This window comes from Pipistrellus hanaki, assembly GCF_964339955.1.
Source record: "Pipistrellus hanaki genome assembly, chromosome: 4".
Classification (NCBI taxonomy): Eukaryota; Metazoa; Chordata; class Mammalia; order Chiroptera; family Vespertilionidae; genus Pipistrellus; species Pipistrellus hanaki.
The window spans coordinates 28,771,159-28,795,661 of record NC_140506.1 but is presented as its reverse complement, the minus strand read 5'-3'; the positions used below and the strand labels follow the sequence as shown (position 1 = coordinate 28,795,661).

General features: G+C 36.7%; 2 protein-coding genes across 2 annotated transcripts in view; both read right to left on the bottom strand.

Moving 5' to 3' along the window:
• Nucleotides 1-306: 306 nt before the first annotated feature.
• Nucleotides 307-24,503, bottom strand: part of IPO11 (importin 11) — an 88,090-nt gene continuing 63,893 nt past the window's right edge. Inside the window, exons 28-30 of the mRNA XM_084880784.1 lie at nt 8,339-8,434; nt 4,170-4,254; nt 307-1,652 (exon numbers count right to left, since the gene is read on the bottom strand). Of these exons, the coding sequence (XP_084736910.1) occupies nt 1,488-1,652; nt 4,170-4,254; nt 8,339-8,434 (346 nt within the window). The 3' untranslated portion in view covers nt 307-1,487. The remainder of the gene's footprint in view (nt 1,653-4,169; nt 4,255-8,338; nt 8,435-24,503) is intronic.
• LRRC70 (leucine rich repeat containing 70) lies at nt 20,534-22,240 on the bottom strand (the record flags this gene model as incomplete). Its single annotated transcript, XM_084880823.1, is given in 6 exon segments — nt 20,534-21,366; nt 21,368-21,387; nt 21,390-21,417; nt 21,419-21,516; nt 21,886-22,003; nt 22,235-22,240. Coding segments are annotated over 6 exon segments (972 nt in total). The 3' UTR covers nt 20,534-20,664.

Below are 24,503 nucleotides of genomic sequence, written 5' to 3'. Positions count from 1 at the left end.
TTTATTAACACTAATAGGAATAGCGCCTCAAATGAAAATAATTAAGACAACAAAAATAAATTGTTCTCCATAGATCAGTCTTGCAGACTGAGGAATGGTGATAAAGAAAAAGCATAGAGAAGCTCTTAGAATTAAATGAAAACTAAGGGGAAATAGCACCTGCTACACACAGCACTGCCTCCTACCTGGACAGTGCCAACACCAGAGCATGAAAGAAAACTTCCCTTTAAAATTCACTGGGCAATTTTTATGAACTCTGTTTTTGTGTGTGTGGGGGGGAAATAAGCAGTCAAATCAAGTGTAAGATATCTTTGGAAAATTTAATTTGGACCACATTTTCTTTCTCTTGCTGAAAACATCCAATACTTCTATACATTCTGGGATCCGCAACTCACAGAGGGGCGGTGCTTTCCTGCAGGGACACGCTGTACCAACTCTCCACAGAAAGACCAGACATTTTACAACAGTGTTTTTGAGTGTTTCCTCACAAATGCTTTAAAGGTTCCTAATAACAAGTGGCAAGTGAAACAAAGGCTGTATCTTCTCCCGTTTCCCCTTTAGTGGTGCTGCATGTTGGAGGAACAAGGAAGACTTGTCACATCAGTGTTGGCACCCACCTCACCATGCCCCTGAGGCAGCCCTGCGCCTGAGGGGCCTGGGATGGGTGAGTGGGAGCAGCCGCGCTGCAGCATGGGTCTGGCCGCCTGGGTCTTCCTGGTGGCCCTGGGCCTCTGGAGGAACACAGGAACGAGGACCAAATCCTGACCCGGGGTCTCCCACCTGGTACTGCAGCACCACAGGTTCACTTCTGCAGGCCTTACAATGAGTATTTAAAGACTAAATATAATCACTGAACATAAAATGAGAAAAAAAAATACCTTTACTAATTATGGTAACAAATTACTAGAATGAAAATAAAAGCATTCGTTTGATAAAACACGTTTTCTATGTCAGATGAAAGCAACTCCCTTGCAAGCTAATCTAGTAATGTGTATTTGTCACTATTTATAGAGTTTTGCCTGGTGCACTAATTTCTTTAAATTACATCTGAACAGCTTTGTCCTTTCTCAAACTAGTAGTGTCATTAGCTTAAAAAAGAGATAAGGCAGCCAAATTTTACTAATTTTGGTTGCAGAAAAACATCTCAGACATTAACTTTCATTTTCTCAAACATTAAGAGCACATGATTAAAAGGTAATCAAATAGTTTCTTCTCTTATCAGGAAACTAAGCAGCTATACCATCAAATCTATCTCTAGTAAACACAGGGCCCCTCATAAATATAAAATTAAATTCTTTTGAGGAATAGGTTTGTGGTTTTAGTTATGCGGGATTTACATTCAGTCACTGCATTTTGTAGTAAAAAGGTGTGGTCTTTGCTTCTGTTTCGCACACAGGCTTTCCTCATGTCTCAGCAGGCGCTCACAGATGGCAGGTGGGTTCCCTGGCTGGCCGCCGGAGCGGAGGCAGCCAGAGAGCCCTGCGCTCTCAGAAGCCCTGCAGGAACTCCTGGAGCTGGGTGACGATCTCCGTGTCCACCGTTTCCATGAGGGACTGGAAGCCCTGCTCGCCCAGGAGCTCCTGCTGCGCCTTGAGCTTCTCGTAGGTGAACTGCTGCAAGGACACGGTGTGCACCGGGTCCTTCAGGGCCAGCTGTGGGGCAGAGAGGACCATACTGCGTCAAAGGGCAAAACAGGCCCTCTTACCCGCGCCTGTCTAAAATTCCTCATAACCTCGCCCACAGCGACACACTGCCCCTGCCTCCCTTCTCACAAGAGCTTCCCAAACAGTCTCATGGTGGAAATGTTTGTCAAATGAAACTCACTTGGTTTGTCTAACCTCAGGAACTAGGGCCTCTGAGCATGGAGTTGCAAGATTAGCATAATCTCCCAACAACTAAGGGTTCATCCATCTAGAGACTCAAAACCTGGTAGAAAGGACCCTAAAAGGAACAGAACATGCTGTAGACCCTTAAACACAACTGCCCAGGGTTTCTCTTAGGAAAGCCAGGTAGTTACTGTGGCAGGACCACAGTAAATGCACCCCATCCTGGATTGCTATGCCATTCACATTCACTACATGCTTCTGGTTTAAAATGAGAAATAAAAATAATAAACAACATAAATGATAAATAAAACAAACAAGTACTCTTTCCCATTGGTATATTTGAAAAACAAAAGAAATGTAATTAAAAATAGCCCATCATTCCACTCTCTAAAGATAACAATCAACAGAAAACATTCTGGCCTCAGGTTTCAGGCTCCATCCCCAAGTGTGGAGCATGCAGAAAGCATCCAATCAATGATTCTCTCTCATCACTGATGTTTCCATCTCTCACTTCCTCTTTGAAATCAATAAAAATATAATAAAAATACACCTCTTCAAAATAGGAACTTCCTTATGTAGGACAATGCTTTGCAAAAAGGGAAAAGTGAGAATGAAAGTAGGAAGAACTGCCAAGAAGACAATCTAAGGGTCACTGGAATGATATCTAAGTTACTGAAAGTAAGTTCTCCCAAAGTAGGCCACATCTTTCATCTATAAACACGAAGACTTTATTTACTCTGACTCAATGCCACACTGTTGAAGTTTCCAAGGGACCAGTAGCAAAGTTGCTGAACTCTTCCTGATTAAGGTTTCTGGTAACAATGCAAGTAAACAATGAAGAAATAATGAGGTTGCCTGCTTTGTAATACTCAAGAACAATACTGATGTCAGTAGGCAATTAATCTGAAATCTCAACTAAAAACAAAAACCAGAAGCCATCGCTTTATTTAATTCCAAGGGCATTTTCAAGATAATTTTCTTTCCAGTATCTTTTGATTACTATTATGTGGCCACTGTGAAAGATCTTAACCTCTGGATCTCAAACTATATTTTATTAATATTGTAGCCCTACAACAGAAAGAACTGCTAACCCAGGAGGCTGCCTGGTTATCAATTTGAGTCTTCATTATACCTCAGTTGGATTATTTAAATTCATTTCTTCCTATCCTCTTGGATTGTTTTAATGTCACTTGTAGGTTGATCACTGAAACTGTGTATTTCTAAATTTGGGAAAGTTTAACATTGCTTTTGATGGTCTCAGTTGTAAGGAAAGTTATATTAAATCTACCATTTGAAATGTTCACTACTTTTTATAAAAGCAGCCTTAGGTAAAGTTGTCTGTCCGATGCCAGCCTTTTGTATGTTTCATCATCACCAGAAGACAAGTTCTGTGAGCAGATATTCAAGCTCACAAAGGAAATACTAATTACAAATACTAATTATCAAAGCTTTGTACATGGTACTCTACTGCCATTGTGTGTCAATGTTCTCCTCTATTAGTTTCTCCCCTTCTTCTCCCTTGCTTTCACTCTCTCTAGAAATCAACAGGAAAAATATCCTTGGGTGAGCTTTAAAAAAAAATTCAATATTATAATTTTAAAGGAAAGATATTTTAGCGCTAGCCTGTTTGGCTTAGTAGGTAGAGCATCGGCCCAAGGACTGAATGGTCCTGGGTTCAATTCCAGTTAAGGGCACGTACTCGGTTACAGGCTCACTCCCAACCCTGGTTGGGGCACTTACAGGGAGGCAACCAACCAGTGTGTCTCTGTCACATGGATGTTTCTCTCTGTCTCTCCCCCTCCCTTCCGCTCATTCTAAAAATTAATGGAAAAATACCCTTAGGTGAGGATTTAAAAAAGAGGAAAGATATTTTGCATTTCCCATTCTTTATTCTTTTTTCTTATTATATTCCTATAGTAAAAAGTAATAGTTTTCTAAACAATTTAGCAATTAATTCAAAGGCATTTTTATAAAAGTCTGTAATGTATATCGAAAAAAAGTCATTTGCAAAAAATCCAAGAAATAACCTGGAATGAAGTAACGTCAGTGAATCTCCTCAAAACAAAAGAATCAGCATTACAACTTAAACACGATTTGAGGGCCATGTGTTTTCTGTGAGTAAAAGAACAAACCCACTGCTCTGCTAAGACAATAAACAATTATTTCATATCAAGAAATAAAATTAATCTGTTTCAGGAATAAACTCCCAATTTCAAAGCTCAGCTAGCTTACCTTAATTTTGCAATAAGGGATAGAGGAATGGGTTAACAGATATTTTCAAGCCTACAGAATATGATGATATATGGTTCTCCCAAATTTTTAGAAGCTACCTTTGTAACTTACCATTTTTTTCCTCTTATCCTGTTCTGTGGGTGGTTCTTCATCTTCTGTTGCTTTTGGTTCTTCAAGATGAGACATCAACATACAGCTACAGTTTTTAAGAAATGTTTTTAATAAATTTTTAAGTTTTTAGCATACTAAAAACAAATCCTCAAAATCACTGACAACATTAATGACTTTATATATAAAAATGTGAATAGCTACCCTGTTTTCCCGAAAATAAGACAGTGTCTTATATTAATTTTTTCTCCCAAAGTTGTGCTAGATCTTATTTTCAGGGGATGTCTTATCTTTCCATGCGCTAGGTCTTATTTTCGGAGGATGTCTTATTTTCGGGGAAACACGGTAGATGAATTAGATTTATAAATTTAAAAAATTTAATTACAAAACAATATCTCACTTTAAAAAGGGCTACACCAAAAAGAATTTAGAGCATTTTACTTGAGCATTTAAGGTAGTAAACTCTAAGGTATTTATTTATAAGTAAAATTTGAACCATATATTTCTTGGCAGTTAGATGTAAACTTTATGTCTTTCTAAAAAATGATACTTACAAACACTTAAAATTAATACAAATTCTTTTACCACTAAATTTCATTTGTCTGTAGATTATTATACGTTTCATAACAGTAGTAATAATTTAAAACATAATATCATTAAAACTCTATTGATTATGTAACAATCAACTTTATGCTCCAAATGATATAACCACTAGGCTACAAGGAACTTGTCCCTGATGGCACCTGGACCTGAATCATTTTGTTTTGAATATCTGCATCACTGCTCTTCACCATTAGCAGAGATGACAGAAATGCAGTTTCCCACTCAGTCAACACTGGTGCCAAGGAGACCAGAAATGCATAGTGTCTAGTGTATCAAGTTGGTGGAAACAAACTTCACTGTTTCCTAGTGTAGAAGAGTGGAATTCAGTAATTAATCAGTCATAGGTCCCAACCAATGCAGATGGGTGGATTAGAAAACTATGGTACATCTACACAATGGAATACTATGCTGCTATAAAAAAAGGATCTGTTACCATTTGCAGCAGCATGGATGGACCTGGAGAGCATTATGTTAAGTGAAATAAGCCAGGCAATGAAAGAAAAATACCACATGATCTCACTCATTTATGGAAAATAAAGAACATTATAACCTGATAAACAAAAAGATAGATACAGAGGCAGTAAAGCACTGAACAGACTGTCAAATTACAGCAGGAAGGCTGGGGAGTCTTGGGGAGGGAGAGGCAGAGATCAACCAAAGGACTTGTGTGCATGCAAATAAGCACACCAATGGACACAAGACATTGGGGAAGGTGGGATGAAGGCATGTGACAGGGGGTGGGGGAGGCTGGGGGAAAGTCAATGGGGGGTAAAAAAAAAGGATATATATATATATATATATATATATATATATATATATATATTTTTTTTTTTTTTTTACATGTAATACTTTAAACCAGGGGTCTTCAAACTACGGCCCGCGGGCCACATGCGGCCCGCAGAGGAGTCTGATCTGGCCTGCCAGGTTTTTTGGGCAGTGGGCGCAGCCGAGGTGTTACAGTAGGAATTAGTAGTTCATATAGTCCGGCCCTCCAGCTCTCTGAGGGACCGTGATCTGGCCCCCACTTTAAAAAGTTTGAGGACCCCTGCTTTAAACAATAAAAAAATTTAAAAAGCTTGGTTTCTCTTACATTTTGTAGTAAAGTTAAGTGCTAGACATATTTTATTTGTATCCTATCTAATAAAAGGATAATATGCAAAATAACCATCACTCCGTCACAAAGATGGTGGCACCCATAGCCACAAGATGGCTGCGCCCAGTCCTCGTAGCCTTGCAGGAGTCCTCCAGTCTCAGGGGGAGGGGGCAGCCATTGAGAGCGGGCAGTGTGAGAGGCCTGGTGGAATGCTTACTTCGTCATTGCCCCACAGAGACTCTGCCAGCAGGGAGGAGGAAGTCCCACCCCCACAGAATCAGCCAGAATCAGCCATTGGTCAGACAGCTCTCAACGGCCTGACAGCCAGGACTCTCATTCACCTGAGTCTCAGGCTCTGACAGCAGGGAGGTGGACCATGTCTAAAGAGCAACTACTGATACAACGTAGTTCTGCAGCTGGAAGAAGCCAGCGTTATCGACAGAAAATGTCTGAAGACCAACGTGCATCTGATCTTGAAAGAAGGTGGTGCCTGTGCAGAATGTATCTGAAAAACTATTGTACTATTGGCAAAATGTAGCTCTGAAGCTGAAAAAAGCCGGCATCATTGACAGAAAATGTGTCAAGACCAACATGCCTTTGAAGTTGAAAAAGGCAGTGGTGACTACAGAATATGTCTAAAGAACAGTCATCAACAAGTGCTACCAATACTGGTAGGAACTGCCTTCTGAGCGAAAATGGAGTACATGACGATGCAATTTTCGAACATAGTTGTGGTGGAATGACTGTTAGATGTCAATTTTGCCTCTCACTAAATTTCTCTGATGAAAAACCATCTGATGGGAAATTTACTTGATGTTGTAGCAAAAGTAAAGTCTGTCCAAATTATATACATTTTCCAGAATACCTGGCATATTTAAAAAGATTAATGACAAACGGAGATTCTGACAGTAAAAATTTCATGGAAAATATTAGTTCCATAAATAGTTCTTTTGCTTTTGCTTCCATGGGTGCAAATATTGCATCGCCATCAGAATATGGGCCATACTGTTTTAGAATATACGGACAAGTTTATCACCATACTGAAACTTTACATCCTTCGGATGGTGTTTCTCGAAAGCAGGGAAGGGCAGTTGGAGGTGACCAGGCCTACAGGGGAGGGCAGTTGGGGGCAATTGGTCTGGCAGGGGAGCAGCCAGGTGTTGATCAGGCTGACATGGGAGTGGTTAGGGGGTGATCAGGGCGGCAGGCAGAAGCAGTTATGGGCAATCAGGAAGACAGGCAGGCAAGCAGTTGGGAGCCAGCAGTCCTGGATTGTGAGAGGGATGTCCAACTGGGATCGGGCCTAAATAGGCAGTCGGACATCCCTCATAGGGTCTCAGATTGGAGAGGGTGCAGGCTGGGCTGAGGGACACCCTCCTCCCAGTGCACCAATTTCATCTACCAGGCCTCCAGTATGTTTAATAAGATTCAACATGCTTTTCAATATTTCTCAACAAAATATGATTCAAACAGCAATCTTTCCCATTTGCAGATGGTAAATGGGCTCAATACTTTACTGAGGAAACCACAAGGTGACCTGGAATCTCATAAAGCCCTACTTATCATTACATGAAACATGTCCTTTTTCAACAGTAATAAGAGAAAAGTTGAAGCAATTCTACTAATTAAAAAAGAATGAAATGATTGTTTAAAACAATTTCAAGTTAATAACTATATAAATGAGATTATCAGCATTCCTGATAATGATTTTAACTATTCTCCCAAAGAATATAATTTTAATATTCTCTTTGAAACTAGTCAAGTACCATGTGACCCTCTAATATCTTAAAAGTGCCAGTGATGCTTACACCAGGCAAATACAAAAAGAGGATGCTTATCCATCTCTTTTACCCCATAACTTGCCTAAAAGGGGAAGAAACTTTGTTAGTTGGAAAAAAATCAACCTATTAAAAACAAATCTTTAAAAAGGAATTCATATGCTAATATACACTTGTTTTTTTTATTTTATTTTTAAGTTAATGTCAAATCATAAAATAACAATTAAGATTTAAAAAGCCCAATATAGCCGAGACCCGTTTGGCTCAGTGGATAGAACGTTGGCCTGCGGACTGAAAGGTCCCGGGTTCTATTCCGGTCAAGGGCATGTACCTTGGTTGCGGGCGCATCCCCGGTGGGGGGTGTGCAAGAGGCAGCTGATCGATGATTCTCTCTCATCGATGTTTCTAACTCTCTATCCCTCTCTCTTCCTCTATGTAAAAAATCAATAAAAACATATTTTAAAAAATAAATAAAATAAAATAAAAAGCCCAATATAGAATTTCGCTCTAACAAGATAAAGCTGATCTTAAACAATAGTATAAGCAAAAAAAAATTTTTTTCTTCATAGAAGACAAAATTAAAACAGTTGCTATTCTGTTTTTATATGGTGATAGTGAACAAAACTCATGCAGGATATAATTAATTACCCCTCCCCCACAAGTATTATCAAGTGCAATTAATTAAATGATCCACCTACTCTTTGTATGTTCTTGTCTCAGGATCTTCTGTCATGACATCATGGAGGCCCTCCACTGAAATGTTTATAATTCCACAGAATTTATCTTGGATAACACTAGATAAAAGGAGAGCAAAACAGGTTAAACTGAAATATTTCAATAGGTGTTCTTTTTTCTAATTGTCCTCTTGAACATGAAGAGAAATTTTAGTTTTAAAATTCAAAGAAAACTTTCAAAATATATTTCTCAAAGCAGAAATTCTATCTTGTGCATATATTAAGACTTCTCTTTCACTAGATTATTAGTGTGCTTTGATACTAGAAAGGTACCATGTTTCCCCAAAAATAAGACATCCTCCGAAAATAAGACCTAGCACATGGAAAAATAAGACATCCCCTGAAAATAAGACCTAGCGCAACTTTGGGAGAAAAAATTAATATAAGACATTGTCTTATTTTCAGGGAAACAGGGTAGATTAGATAGAAAAGAGATGCTTTATAATATTCTTTAACTTACTATAATAGTCTTGTGCTGACTTTATAACTAAAAAGGTAAAGATACAAAAATGTTAAATATTAAAAATCTTTATTCTCCTAAAGACACTATCAAGAAAAAGCCAGACTAGGAAAAAACATTTGTAAAACATGTATTTGACAAGACTTGGAACCAGAATATATACAAAAGTAAAAACTCATTAAGACAAATAACTCAATTTAAAAATGGGTAATATTTGAACAGAGATTCTGCCAAAGAATATATCCTATATAATAAAAGCTGTGTCTGGTCATCCAGTCGGCTGTTCAACCAATGTCTGGTCATCCAGTCGGCTGTTCAACCAATCAAAGCATAATATGCTAATGATATGCTAAGGCCACTCAACCACTTGCTATGATGTGCACTGACCACCAGGGGGCAGACACTCCAACTGGTATGTTAGCTTGCTGCTGAGGTCCTGCCAACTGGGACTGAGCGAGATGGTCTGCACATGCCCTGGAGTACTCCCATGGTCCTTCCCTGGCTGGCCAACCTCCCGCATCTCTCTCCAGCCCCAATCATGCACCAGTGGGGTCCATTGGCCTGGCCTGTGCCCTCTTGCAATCTGAGACTCCTCGGGGGATGTTGGAGAGCCAGTTTCAGCCCGATCCCACAGGCCGGGCAGAGGGACTCCACTGGTGCATGAATTTGTGCACTGGGCCTCTAGTATGTATATAATATATATAGATGTCATATATCAGTAAAAAAATGTCTTATGTCATTAGTTATCTGAGAAATGCAAATTAAAACCACAATGAGAAAAAAAAAAAAATAAAACCACAATGAGATTTTAATAAAATAAAGATTGACCTTATTTGAGTGCTCGAAAGTCTGAGAAACAATAGGACCTCTCATACATTGCAAGTAAGAATAAAAAATGGCACATTCATTTTGGAAGATACATTGGCAATTTTAAAAAATATATATTTTTATTGGTTTTTTACAGAGATGGAGAGGGATAGAAAGTTAGAAACATCGATGAGAGTGACGTCGATCAGCTGCCTCTTGCACACCCCCTACTGGGGATGTGCCCGCAACCAAGGTATATGCCCTTGACTGGAATTGAACCTGGGACCTTGGGAGTCTGCAGGCCGACGCTTTATCCACCGAGCCAAACCGGTTTCAGCACATTGGCTAATTTTTATAGTTAGGCACACTCCATTATAACCAAATAATCCCATTTGCAGGAACTTACCCAAGACCAACCCTCAGATCTGTATGTGACTATCCATAGTAGCTTTAGTCATTAAAATCCAAAACTGCAAATGATCCAAATGTCTATCAACTAGTGAGTGGATAAACAAATTGTGGAATACTAATTCACTGGAATAGTAGTTAGCAATAAAAAGGAACAAACTACAGATACATGAAACAGCCTGGATAAATCTCAAAAACATTACATTAAGAAATAAAATAGACTCAAAAGATTACATATTATATGATTCCATTTATGCCACTTTCCAGAAAGACAAAATTATTTATTTGGTCAGTGGCTTCCAGACAAAAACACAGGGGAACTTTCTGATGTGGTGAGAATATTCTATACCTTGGTAGTGGTTACATTTACTAAAACTATGCTTAAAAGGTTTTACTACAGGTAAACTATACCTTAATAAACCTGACTTTAAAAAAAGTGGGAATACATACCCATCCACTGGCACACTAAATTATAATATTTGATTTTAAAACCAACTGAATAAATTACAACTTTTGTCTCCAGGGAACTTATAGTATCATCTCTATCAGGGACACAGTGTTCTCATGCTGCACTAACACGCATAACTAATTTTTAAGATGTTCAGTAAAGCAGTTCCCAAAGTCTTCACACTTTGGGCCACAGTCCCACCTTTGTAAAGTCAAAACTCTTTGTCTATAAATTCAAATGGGATCTGATTTTAGAAAACGAAATCACCACATGAGCAAACAATAACCAGTTGATACTCTAATTATTAGTATCTATTCTAATAATATATACTCTAGTGTTTGAGCATATATTCTTGATGTTAATATATTTCCCTTATAAAAGACTAAAAAATCTCTAAAGAAACGAACATACGGTCTACCTTATTAGGACTTATTGAAAAACACTGGGATTAAAATGAAAAAAACAAAACTTTTCACTGAAAGTTCAGCTACTAACTGTGCAACCCTACTGAAGTTTACTTATTTCTTGAGGTGTTGGTTTCTCTGTTTGTAAAATGAAGGCTGGAGTCGGGGATGGCAAACACATGGCAGGAAATAAAGCCATTTCCCCCTCTCACTGTGGAGTATTTCACCACTAAGCCATCCCAGCATGCTAAGCAGGGATGAGATTCTTGTTGAACATCCAGCATTTTATCAACACTGATCTCAATCAGCTGAAAAATACAAAAACCCTCTAAACTACAGCTTTCAAGGCTCTCTATAGGGCTGGTGTGAATATTATTTAGGAAGAATTCATTCAGGCAGCTGCCTTCTTACTCACATCACCTCCAAGCACCAAGAAATTTCACACACACAAAAAAATCAATGGAATTTCTGAATACTGTGCGTTTTCTCAAAGGATTCATTGTGAGTTTTCCTAACACATAGGAAATGACTGTGTTCTGGTACGTGGGTGAGTATGAATTACAAGGAAGTATATTAGAGATAAAAATGTATAATTTGATAGCCAGCTCATTCGATTATGTCTGTTACATCAAATTATCATATTGATCAATGTGGTGCTACCATCACGAGCACATTTTTTGAAGAGAAGGTAAGAAGTTATATCTTTATTATATAGAATTATAAAGAAGTAATTAGCAATATGCTGAATTTATAAATAATGCAGCAATTCTAGAGCATTAGGTTTCAAGTCGTTTACTAAGACTTAGCCTTTATGTCTAAGAACAGTTATTGATAGACTGCAGCATAAAATAAACTTTGCACAATTCTTGCCAAAAGCAGTAACTTCACCCCTTTCTCATAAATGATGAGGCTGTTAGATGACACTACTGGGACCAGAATAAATCTTGAAAAGTTCTGAGGCAAATCTAATGTGTTCAGGTACTTGAGATTTCTAGAAAGCCAAAAGAAAGAATTAATGAATGATGACAAAAAAAAAAAAGTGTTAAAAAGTTAGAATCAAGAATGGATAATGAGCTCTCACGGGTTTGTCTCAGTGGACAGAGCACAGGCCCATAGACTGAAGGGTTCTGGGTTCGATTCTGATCATGAGCATGTACCTCGGTTGCAGGCTCGATCCATGGCCCTGGTCGGGCGTGTGTGAAAGTAACCAGTCCATGTGGCTCTCTAACATCAGTCTTTCTCTGTCTCTCCCCCTCCTTTCCACTCTCTCTAAAAATCAATGGAAAAATATCCTACGGTGAGGATTAACAGCAACAAAAGAATGGCTAATGATATTTAGAGCAGCAGAATGGCCAGAGGCCAGAGGACAATAGTCTGCTCAGCCTGTCCATACTCTTCAGAGAGAAAACTATAGCCCTGGCACATGCTATTCAGACTTAGAGAAGTCAGTCATGTGATCACTGGAATTTACTCTCTCCTTCCTCCCCTGCCTCCAACTGGCTTGGAAGAAGGCTATCTAGTAGGGATAAAGGGAGGGAGGTGAGGCAGCCTCAGTCAGTCATTCTTTTCATTGGAGTGTATGTAACCTGCTGCACAGAGAAGGTCACAGAAGGCAGAGATCTAGCTGGAGTTTGGGGTGAAGACCAGTAAACAGGAGACACCGTGCTCACCCTGGAGTACTTATTAAGTGCCAGAGGGAAGGAGGCACAGACATCCCGTTCAGAAAGGGGGAACATGACTATGGCCAGGAGAGGAAAGGCATGGGAGCTGGCTTTGAATGGGAAGAGTTAATTCTAGAAAAGGAGGACTGAAGAAAAAGAGTGGAAAGGGAGAAGCCATATTCTGGGATGAGTGAAAGGAGAAGTTAAGCAATGATTATCTTCAAGGCATTCAAATTCAAAAAACAACGAAAGGATGTACACTCACTCAGCAGTTTGGGAAAAGTACCCCCCAAAAAGCCACAAGAGGCTTGTACTTTCATGACATATAGAACACATATTGAAAGAAAATAAGCATTAAGAAGTTGTATATTCTTGTTCTCCTTTTGTATTATAAAAGTGTTCCCTCCAAATGTGTAAATGTAACATTTCAAAATGAAGCGTTTAAAAATCTAGTTCTTTCAGGCAGTATTCAATATTAAGTGTTGAATATTAGTCTTTGCTTCACTTATTCACAATACTCTCAACCTTGTCTTTTATAAATTAAGAATCAATCTTTTTATAATATACAAATTATCTGAATAAAATGCTTTAATATGTGATTAGACATTTAAAATGAACCAATAAAAAGAGAGCTATAAACCCTCAGAGGAATGAAATGAAAAGAGGTTTGGAGGAAAAAGGGGAAATGATGAAAGGCAAGTACTTAGATAATCTTATATTCACTATCTCTTTAAACACAACAAGATATTACTTTCTGTTGTATTTTCTTTTGAAAAACACTTCAACACTTCAAGAATTTTGTCTCATATGTGTTATTGGAGTTATGAGTAATACTGTATTAGAATTCTTCTCAGTGTATCATCCTCTAATTGTCCTCTCATGCACATTCATTCAAATCACCAAGTATAATGTGGAAAAGGGAAGGTAGCCAAAAAAAAAACATGTAATTTTATATTTCATTCAGTCTTAATACCTCAAACCAGTGCTTAATAAGTGATATTTCACATTAACTAGGACATAGTAATTTAGTCCCGAAAAGACTTTCTAAATTCTACACTAGCTTCTACAATACAGTAAAAAAAACAAAAACAAAAAGTGATTGAATATCCTAGACAAAACTTAATACAGGAGGTATATTTACACCAGAAATACCAATTAATGTATAAAGAAAGGTGTGATTAGAAAAAGTGGTCATATTATCCAGGCCAACCTTTCCTAAAGAATAGCTCACCATAGTTAAGTTCATTAATTTTAGTTAACATTTTATGAGCCCTCAAAATGTGTCAACCATCACTATAGGCCTCAGGATGATAAAGGCGCCACCCTCAGAGAACTCAGAAACTCAAGAAAGCTTAAAAGTCTAGGGCACATAATTTTGAATGCACACAGGGAAGTGTGTTGCACTTGTGAATGCTACCGTGTTTCCCCAAAAATAAGACCTACTTTCAGGTTTCCTTCTGAGTGAAATATAAGGCATCCCCGAAAATAAGGCCCCCTCCCTAGGATAAACATGAGAGATTTGTTCCACTGATTCTGAAAGAAATGGAGTCACAAGAAATTCACCAGAAAATTCAGGAATTGGATTGTTATGATGATGTTCCAGAAGATGATGACATGATTGTCATTGAGTAAATGAGTAAATTCTTAATACTGTAGGATTCAGTTTGTCTGGTTTGTGTTGACAACTACCGTACTACTGTACCTATACAGGTAATAAATTTCCTTTATTTTCATTTAACAATAAATGGGTACCGTATTCTTCTTCATGGAAAAATAAGACATCCCCTGAAAATAAAACCTAGCACATCTTTGGGAGCAAAAATTAATATAAGACACTGTCTTATTTTCGGGGAAACAGGGTACTTGTTGTATGATTTAGAGGGGTAAACTGAGGAAAGCACTGTGCAAGCTAAGGAGTTGATTATGAACTAACTAACAGTCTGCAAGAAGGACAAAGAAATTAAACAACAAATGAGATTTCCTTTCTTTGTTTTAAATCATTATGATATTTTGAATAATTAACTGCCTTTCCTAGTTCTTACAGGCATTTTTGACTCATTAACTGGCACTTATCTGAAGTCAGGGAATCCTATCATCTGGCTAGTGCTAAAGCAGCACTGGCCAATCATTATTCTCTCTCATCTCTGGCCCCAGAAACGTGGGATCTTTACATTAACTCATCTTTCACTGATTGCATTAGGATAGATGCTCCTCCTAAAGAAGCCCCAATTTTGATTTAAACTTATTTTCATTCCACATTGTTAAATGGAGTCAAATTGATTGTTTCCTTATTACTGAGGGCTTCAAGGAGGCAAATGGTGCTTTCTGCTCCAGTCTCTGAAGTTTCATTCTTTCTCCTTGCTTTGAGAACTGTCAAGGGCTATCAAGAACCTCTGCACTCTCTGTCGAACCCACCCCTCCACAGGTACATTGCATTACTCTTCCTTTCAGCTTTCAACCCATTAAGTCAGCACCACCTGGACATAAGAGTTCCGGACCCTCCATCTGCTTACTCCCCTCCTGCTCCTCCAATGCTCTCCCTCTCCCTCCATTTCCTATTCACCTTCACTCACCCTTCCTTCGTGGGGCCTTCCCTGACCACTCTTACCCACTGTAAGTGAGCAGCACTCTGTCCTTTGAATGTCCAGGAACCTAAAACTTCTGCACTATCCATTTGGCATGCAACTAATGTGGCATCTTTTTTTTTTTTTTTTACTATCCTCTCCTAAAGGGCTTCTCCTAATGCCCTTTAATTCTTCAGGCCTGCTCTCCCTAAGATTATAAGTAACATGAGGCAGAGCCTATGTGTTATGTCAACATTTTTATGTTTCATAGATTACCATTATGCATAATGTGAATACTCAATAAATAATCATGGGAATTAATGATCCCCGAAGTCCTCGCTCGTTTTCTTTTCAGAATGTTTTTACTTATTTCTCTTTTAAATTACAAGCATGGGTAGCTGAGTTGCAGATAACATATTACAGCTTATTACTCTACACTAGACATGAGGCAGAAAATGGGATAGAAAGTTAGCTGTGTTAGACTCTATTTCTGAAATAGTCATTTGAGGAAGTGCAAGGAAAATTTAACACCACGGATAAGAGAAGAATGAATGTAAACGAGGAGAATGAAAGTAAAATCGAAAAGGAAACATATTAGTAACCAGAACGTTTTCTTCCTTTTTACTTATCACACACTCTTTTCCTTTTCTTATTGTACAGACTTGGCTGATATATTAATTTATCTGCATAGACACAAGTTACAAAGACACTACAGGAAGAAGTCAGGCCTTCTCAAAGATTGCTAGTTTTGTTTTTCAAGTATGTGGTAACCTATGTTACACACAAACAAACATTAAATAAATAGGTGAGACATGAAACACTGTGCTCAGTAGGGAGACATTTGATATTTTAAAACAATTTCACAGTTTCAGTAATCTGTCTTTTCAGTCAAATGCACATTAATCTTGACTTAGTATTTCCTAAAGCTATAATATTTTAAGGCATTCTCTGGGTCTATAAAAACATCTATCTGTAAAGTATATCAATGGCAGAAACTTCATGCAAAATGATTTTTTCCTTGCTTTATAAAAAGATGTACTTTAAGAAAATCCAACTTTCTTGTGCTTATTTACCTCCCTTAAAAAAATGCAGTCTTAAAAATTATTTCTATCCTTTTGTATGATTATGATCCCAAACACAGGTGTTCAGAAAACAAAATGCCTTTAGAAAGATAAAGAAAAAATTTTAATCCCCAAGGGCACATATAAATGAAATATTCATTTGGCTATCCTAAATAAACAACTTAGGTTGAATGTAAACATGACTTTAGTTTCTTTCTTCTAGTCCAAGTTTTATTAGTATTTTTCTAGTGAGCATTTTACATTTCCATGTTTATATAACCGATCCTTCATCATAAATTATGTGCTTTAAATTACTTCTCTGTGATAGATTTACATATTTCTATCACATCTCCATTTTCTTGGACTTAGAAGGAAAACAGTCATGTAGAAACAAACACAATTTTCAGTTTTCTAAACAGTGTCATCATATAAAATTGCTGATTTACAGTGTTTCATAGTAGCAGGCCCAAGAAAGAAAGAAATAACTTTAGAATTTTCTTTGATCTAACCACACCATAATGATACTATCTGCATATCACACTTAATATTTGAAGTTACTTTCACATCATTATATCTTAAATATAGATCAGTGCAATTAGGATAATTTAAGAAAATAAATTTTTAAGCACTAAGAGCCACAACCAAATAAAATATCCTCTTAACTATACTTTTCTATTTATATTGTTTAATAGGATTTATCAAAAAACAAGTTTATTGAAAGAAAATGGCAACAGAAAAAAAGCCTTGATTTATCAGTCCTATTACAAAATTTCTACCATAACAGAGGCTACAAAAGTGGTGACATTTACACTAAAATTAGTTTGCTTTGTTTTTCCCGCATCCATTAAATATTTTTCCAGGACCAAGGCTGCAAATACTTTTGTCATTTAAATGGAATCATATAGTCTTTCTATAGGGCAATTCTCTGCATGGTAATGAAAAAGTACATTAATAAATCTAATACCCCTGACAAATACTGGAAAGGAAATGGAATAAAAAAAATCAGAGTGGAAATTCACTAAGTTATTTTAAAATGAAAATTGAACTTTTTACACGTACAAAGGCTTTTACATTATAAACCATTTCCCTAAATAACTTTTCAATGCACATACACAAGGGGGAAAAGGTGATTATTAAGACAATGAAAAATAACTACAATCAACTATGAAAAGAAACTGCTATATTATGTGATTTTCATGATTAAGGCTGCTTTAAGAAGTAAACATTGCCAAATGAAGACATACTAAGGTTCTACTAAAAAAGGAGGTGATCAAAGATTGTATGGAACTATTTGGGAAAAACATTCCATTGAAGAAACCCACGAAATGCTTGTTTTGCATGTTTATAGAGTTCACTTGACAGATTGGTTCTTGTTTTATAAAAAAAAGTAAAAGAATTTACTAGGCATTTGGTAATTATGAGGATGAGGTATGACCTTACTACTGTATACACTGAGTGGCCAGATTATTATGGTCCCTGAATGCATAATAATTTGGCCACTCAATGTATATCCTATATAATAAAAGGCTAATATTCAAATTGTCCCCTCAACGAAAAGTTCGACCAGCAGGCAGACCGGCCAATTAACCATGCCCCTCCCCACCCCCCCTAAGCCAGGCTTGGCCAGACTCCACCATGCACGAATCCATGCACCAGGCCTCTAATAGGCCCATTCAGAGATCATAATAATCTGGCCACTCAGTGTATATTGGACATTGTTGGAAACAAAGCTATGCAATAAATAATTACATGGTAAATCATCAATACACACACACACACACCCCTTCAGGACAAGTTTTGTAAAGCCAAGTGTGCTAATGTTATTAAAGTTATATGAAAAGATTTTTGTGGCTTGGAGTTAAATTCCTGGGAAGTGCTGTATGTCATAGAGCTCAGACCAAAATGAAAATAATGTGCTCTGGAAAACAGTGTTACATGATCAATCTCAATACCAGATATCAAGCTGTATTACAAAGCCACTGTTTCAAAACAGCCTTGTACTGGCACAAGAACAGACATATAAACCAATGGGATAGAATAGTGAACCCAGAAATTGACTCAAACCTATGCTCAATTAGTATCTGATAAAGGAGGCAAGAACATACAATGGAATCAAGATAGTCTCTTCAATAAATGGTGCTGGGAAAATTGGACATGCAAAAAAATGAAACTAGACCACCAACTTACACCATACACAAAAATAAATTCAAAATAGGTAAAGGACTTAAACATAAGATGGGAAACCATAAAAATACTAGAGGAATCCACAGGCAGAGAAATCTCAGACATATGCCAAAGCAATTTCTTCACAGATACTGCTCCTAGGGAAATGGAAACTAAAGAGAAAATAAACAAATGGGACTACATCAAAATAAAAAGCTTTTGCACAGCAAAAGAAACCATCAACAAAACAACAAGAAAGCCCATTTATGGGAGAACATATTTGCAAATGTTATCACTGATAAAGGTTTAACCCCCCAACATGTACAAGAAACTCATACAACAGGAAACTCATAGAACTTAATAAAAGTAAAATAAATGACCCAATAAAAAAAAATGGGCAATGGACCTAAATAGAATCTTTTGAAAGAAAACAGAAGGCTAAGAGACATATGAAAACATGCTCAAAGTCATTAATTATCCAAAAGATGCAAATCAAAACGACAATGTGGTATCATCTCACACCTGTCAGAATGGCTATCATCAACAAATCAACAAAGTGCTAGTGAGGATGTGGAGAAAAAGGAACCCTCGTGCACTGCTGGTGGGAATGTAGACTGGTGCAACCACTGTGGAGAACAGTATGGCGTTTCCTCAGAAACTAAAAATGGAACTCCGATTTGACCCAGTGATCTCACTTCTAGGAATATATCCCAAGAAACTAGAAACTTCAATCAGAAAGGATATATGCACCCCTATGCTCATAGCAGCATAATTCACCATAGTAGCTAAGATTTGGAAACAGCCTAAATGCCCATCAGCAGATGAGTGAATTAAAAAACTGTGGTAATCTATACAATGGAATACTATGCTGCTGTAAAAAAGAAAGAATTCTTACCATTTGCAATAGTATGGATGGACATGGAGAACATTATGCTAAGTAGAATAAGCCAGTCGGAGAAAGATAAATATCATATAATCTCACTCATTTGTGGAATTTAATGAACAATATAAACTGATGAACAAAAACACACCTTAAGAGAGAGAATCATCTATCAGACCATCAAACCTGAGAGGGAAGGTAGGGAAAGCTGAGGGTTAGAGGGAGATCAAGCAAAGGAGTTGTATAAATGCATATAAGCCTAACCAATTGAACACAGACACCAGGGGAGTGAGGGCATGAATGTGTGTGTATGGAGAGAAAGGGAGAATTAGGACACTATACCTGTGCTTCTGACCACAACACCCTCCTTGAGTTCCATTAATTTGCTAGAGCAGCTCAAAAAATACTTTCGTTTACCAGTTTTTTAAAGAATATTAATGAACATCCAGATAAAGATATACATAGGACAAGGTCTGGGAGGATCATAAGTGCTAAGTATTTTCTATTATTTCACAGGTCCCCATTCTAGAAGACTTGAAAACAGTGCTTAAGGAGTCTTTCATAGACGAAAGTGATGAATGAAGATAAGGGGTTTTAAAAGCCAAAACATGAGGAAACTACATTATAACATAAAAATCTTTGTTCCATGAGATCTCAAACAAAATATAAAGACACGTAAACTAAATAAGTACTGTATAGTAACCACGTGTTCCCTCCTCTAGATTTTAAGCTCTACCAAGAAAAGAAACTGTGCTTATGTTTTTCACAATTATAACCTTAGCGCCTAAGCAGCAGTGTAGCATGAAATTAAGAGCATGGGCTTTAGAGTCAGACAGATCTAGAAAGTGTCAAAAGCTGTGAGAATGTGGGAGTTTCTCAAACTCACTCTGCCTAGGTTTCCTGATCTGTCAAATGTAGACAGCACTACCTTACAAGTCATTTTTAAAAAAATATGTTTTTACTGATTTCAGAGAGAGGAAGGGAGATGGAGAGAGGGATAGAAACATCAATGATGAGAATCATTGAGCAGCTGCTTCCTGCACACCCCCTACTGGGGATAGAGCCTGTAACCTAGGCATGTGCCCTGACAGAGAATTGAACCAGGACCTTCTGGTTCATGGGTCAGTTCTCAACCACTGAGCCACACCAGCCAGGCCTTACAAGGCTTTTTAAAGATAAATGTAGTATCTCAAGTATTTAGTAGAGTGCTTGGTACAGAAAAATGTTAGCTATTATTAATAATTAATACAGTGCTTATCAAAGAAAATATTTGCTGAATAAATGATATTCACAAGTTATTAAAAACATTATTTATTAATGCTAAGCTCATGTAATTCATTATATATCCAAATAAAGTTTATAATTCTACAAGGAAGCTTCAGTTTTATTCATGCCCATGGCACTAAAGTTTCTTACAGACACTATTTAGTTGAATTATAAAGCAGAATGTTCAAAGAGAATGACCTGTGCCTCATTTTCAGGAACAGTTTGCTTATGAAGTTGAATCTGCTCCAAACCAGGGCTTTCGAGAGAATTTTGGCAAGTGTTACAAACTGAGGCAGTTACATTATACCTTGCAGACTGATAAAAGCTGTAATATTCAAGTCTATTTTCCCCTGAGTTTTCTGATGTCTTTAGTTTTTGTTTAAATTGAACAACTTTGTAGATCAAAAACACGATTAAAATACAAGCTAGGATAAAAAAAGCTAGCAAAATGTCAAAAGCCTCATTTAACCTTTCAACTTCTTGTGTACAAATTAGAGATGTCTTCCCTGACACTGAAGTAGCATCAACTGGTAGAGCGCTGGTTTTTTCCAAATTCAAGTTAACAGAAGAAGCAAGCTGTAATTTCACAGGTAGCACTGCAGTAGCCTCTAGTGGATTAGCAAAGGTATTCTCTTGAAAAAATCTACTGGAAGGTGAACTTTGTTCCCCGATAGAAATGGTCTCGGTGTTTTCCAAATGTTTCCCATTTGTGGTTACTTTATGCCAGGCCATCATTAGCGAAGTAGTCTTGTGATGAATATGAAGAGATTTGATAGCCCAAGCTCTGGTTACATTTGTCGAAGATGTATCGCAATCTGTACAGTCAGTCCACTTAATATAATGCAATGCTCTGCCACACATGGATGAGGGGGTTCTGACAATAGATGTTTAGGTAATGGCTGAAGATGCTAGCCAGTTAGTTGCGAAGGCCCAACAGTTTGCTGCTACATTTCCAAAGATTAGAATTTGCCTGAAGATGAGTCAATGAAGACAATGGCTTAAGGGCCCTTGGATGTAAGTCTGTAAGATTATTAAATGACAGATTAAGGAACTTCAAATATGCTCCCAAGTTCTCAACTGTATCGTTATCAATGCTGATTATTTTACTTCTAATTTAATTAAGGTAAATTAATTTTTTAAAAATCTAAATGTGTCAAAATTTTAATTTTCTAAATCATTATGACTTAAGGTCAAATGTTTAAGATTATTAAGTCCATTAAACCCATCCCTAGTAATGTTTTTAATTCTTTAAGTTTTCAGAAGCAAATGTCCCAAGTTGACAAGCTCTTTAAATGCAAAGGACTGTATTGCTTTTATGTGACAAAGAAAGTTTTTTAAGGCTCTTAATTATTTCAGAAGCATCTGATGGTACTTTTGCTAAATTATTACCTTCTAGATACAAATAATAGAAGTTTCCAAGATGTTGAAAGCCTGTGTCTGATATCCTCAAAATGTTGTTAGATAAATCAATTATCCGAAGAACAATCGTGCCAACAAAGTACCACTCCTAAGGAGAGTGAGGTGATTTCTTTGCAGATTTAAGTACTGAACAGAAACTAGATCATTAAATACTCCTCCTGGAACAAAGGGTATTGATTATATTGTAAATATAAATTACAAAGACTGGAAAGCCCCTCAAATGTTCCAGGATCCAAATGTTTCATAAAATTACTATTTAGACATAGAAAATAGAGGTGCCTCAAAAGAACAAAGGCTTTTGGATATACACACACAATGCCAGCATTATCCTAATATAATGCTACAAGAGAATGAAGCCCTGTTAATTCACTTATTTATATGAAATAAGTTATTTCTGCCAGGTACAGAAAAACGGTAATTTCAGAAAAATTCCTAGAAATACTTGAAAGGCCTAAATCATGGCAGTTAATTTGTCTCCCAGTGCAGAGCTGGCAAACAGACACACAAGTAACTATCTCCTATGGATTAATAATGCGAATTATTAATAGGTAACAAGAAGAAAGGGTCATAGGCAAGGCAGAGAAAAATGTAATCTGCACAAAGCCCTGTTCTTGATGTTTCTGTTTCTATCCGAATGAGCTATGAGAAGGTAAAACTTTAAATCATAAAAATGTTCTTAAAATGAAAGTTTTACAATACCAAAAATTCTATATTTTATTTAGAAGCAACCAATAATACTAAGTACACATAAGTTATACTACAATGATAGCATAAAATAATGAGTTTGGAATATGTTCTAGGATTATTAGGACCTGAATGCTTTACATTAGTCCACTGTTTGACAAAATGATAACTCAAATTTAATTAACTGCAAAATAAAATATTTGCTAAGTTCATTTAAAATATTACAATTGACTATAAGAAAAGTGACAAATGAAGATGCAGAAATAATATGTCCTTTTATCAATTTAAAGTCTAATATCAATTAAATAACATTACAAACTATAAAAATACAAGTTCATTACAAAACAATTAAACTCTATTGAAACTACGGTTTTTCACAAACAAATTATTTTTTTGTTTTGTTTTAGCTAAAAGCTTATATTAAATAAATAGTCTTACCAAGAATGGGACATTCATATTATTAACACTCGGTTGATTCAGGTAAAGTTTTTCTTTCTAAGTCTGCAGAGAGAAATTTCTAAACTCCATTTCTTTCTGTGGCACCATTGACCTCCACCCTTGCAATTTTTTTTTCTTTTAAAATCACAGTTTGCTCAGGAAACACCACTCTTCACATTAGTTCCTCCACAGTCAGTGTGTGAAACAGAGGTTGCCATGGATACAGGAAACTGAGAGACAGGAAGTAAGTTTATCTGTTTCAAAAGTATTGTTGAAAGGAAATCTCAGGAACTTATTTTTCAGAATGCAGTTAATTTGAGTTTTCCTAATGCACACAACTAAATACTGCATAATTTAAAAAATAACTATTTTTAAAAGAAAAAACTTGAAAATTTAAAATTTTCAGAATGAGCAAATACTGTATACATCAACAACAGATAGCTATAGAGTGGAAAAAGCAAGTTGAAATAAGATGAAATAGAGTAATATAATTTTTGTGAATTTTTAAAATATTCATCTTGTTTTGAATACATATTAGAAATTTCAACTTTGTTTTATTCCTTAAAAAACAGGTGAGTGGCCGAGGCCGGTTTGGCTCAAGGGATAGAGCGTCGGCTTGGGGACTGAAAGGTCCCGGGTTCGATTCCGGTCAAGGGCATGTACCTTGGTTGTGGGCATATCCCCAGTAGGGGGTGTGCAAGAGGCAGCTGATCGATGACTCTCTCTCATCGATGTTTCTAACTCTATCTCTCTCCCTTCCTCCTTGTACAAAATCAATAAAATATATTTAAAAGAAAAACAAAAAACAAAAAACAAAAAAACAGGTGAGTGATTGAGCATCAACCTATGAACCAGGAGGTCACGGTTCGATTCCCAGTCAGGCAAAATTCCTGGTATGGGCTCAATCTCCCATGTGGGGTGTGCAATAGGCAGCAGATCAATGATTCTCTCTCATCACTGTTTCTATCTCTCTCTTCCTCTCCTTTCCTCTCTGAAGTCAATAAAAATATATATTTAAAAAAAAAAAACAGCAAAAAAGCAATTTAGAATAATGAACACAAATGTTATACTATTCTTTACATTCTGTTTTAATTTTTCCAAAGAAAAACTGGGGATATAATAAATAATGAATACTACTAATTAGTGCTTTAATACACAGATGTAGCAAAATGGGTTTACAGTTGTAAATATACAAAAGTTTTTCTTGTATTATTATTTAGAAATTATTGCATGATTTTCTATACAAACAACTATAAACCTACTTTTGCTCCACCCTATATATTAAAGGCCCATTCTGCACAGTGTATAATGATATCAAGTTGCATTCCAAATTACTGACAAAAGTTATATTTTAGGGGAGAAAAACTGGGGAGAGTGAAAGAGGCCCTTAAATGACATTTTACTACATCTGAATAAGTTTTGAATCTTTTAGGAATAAACATGTATATATTTTAATTCTCCCACAA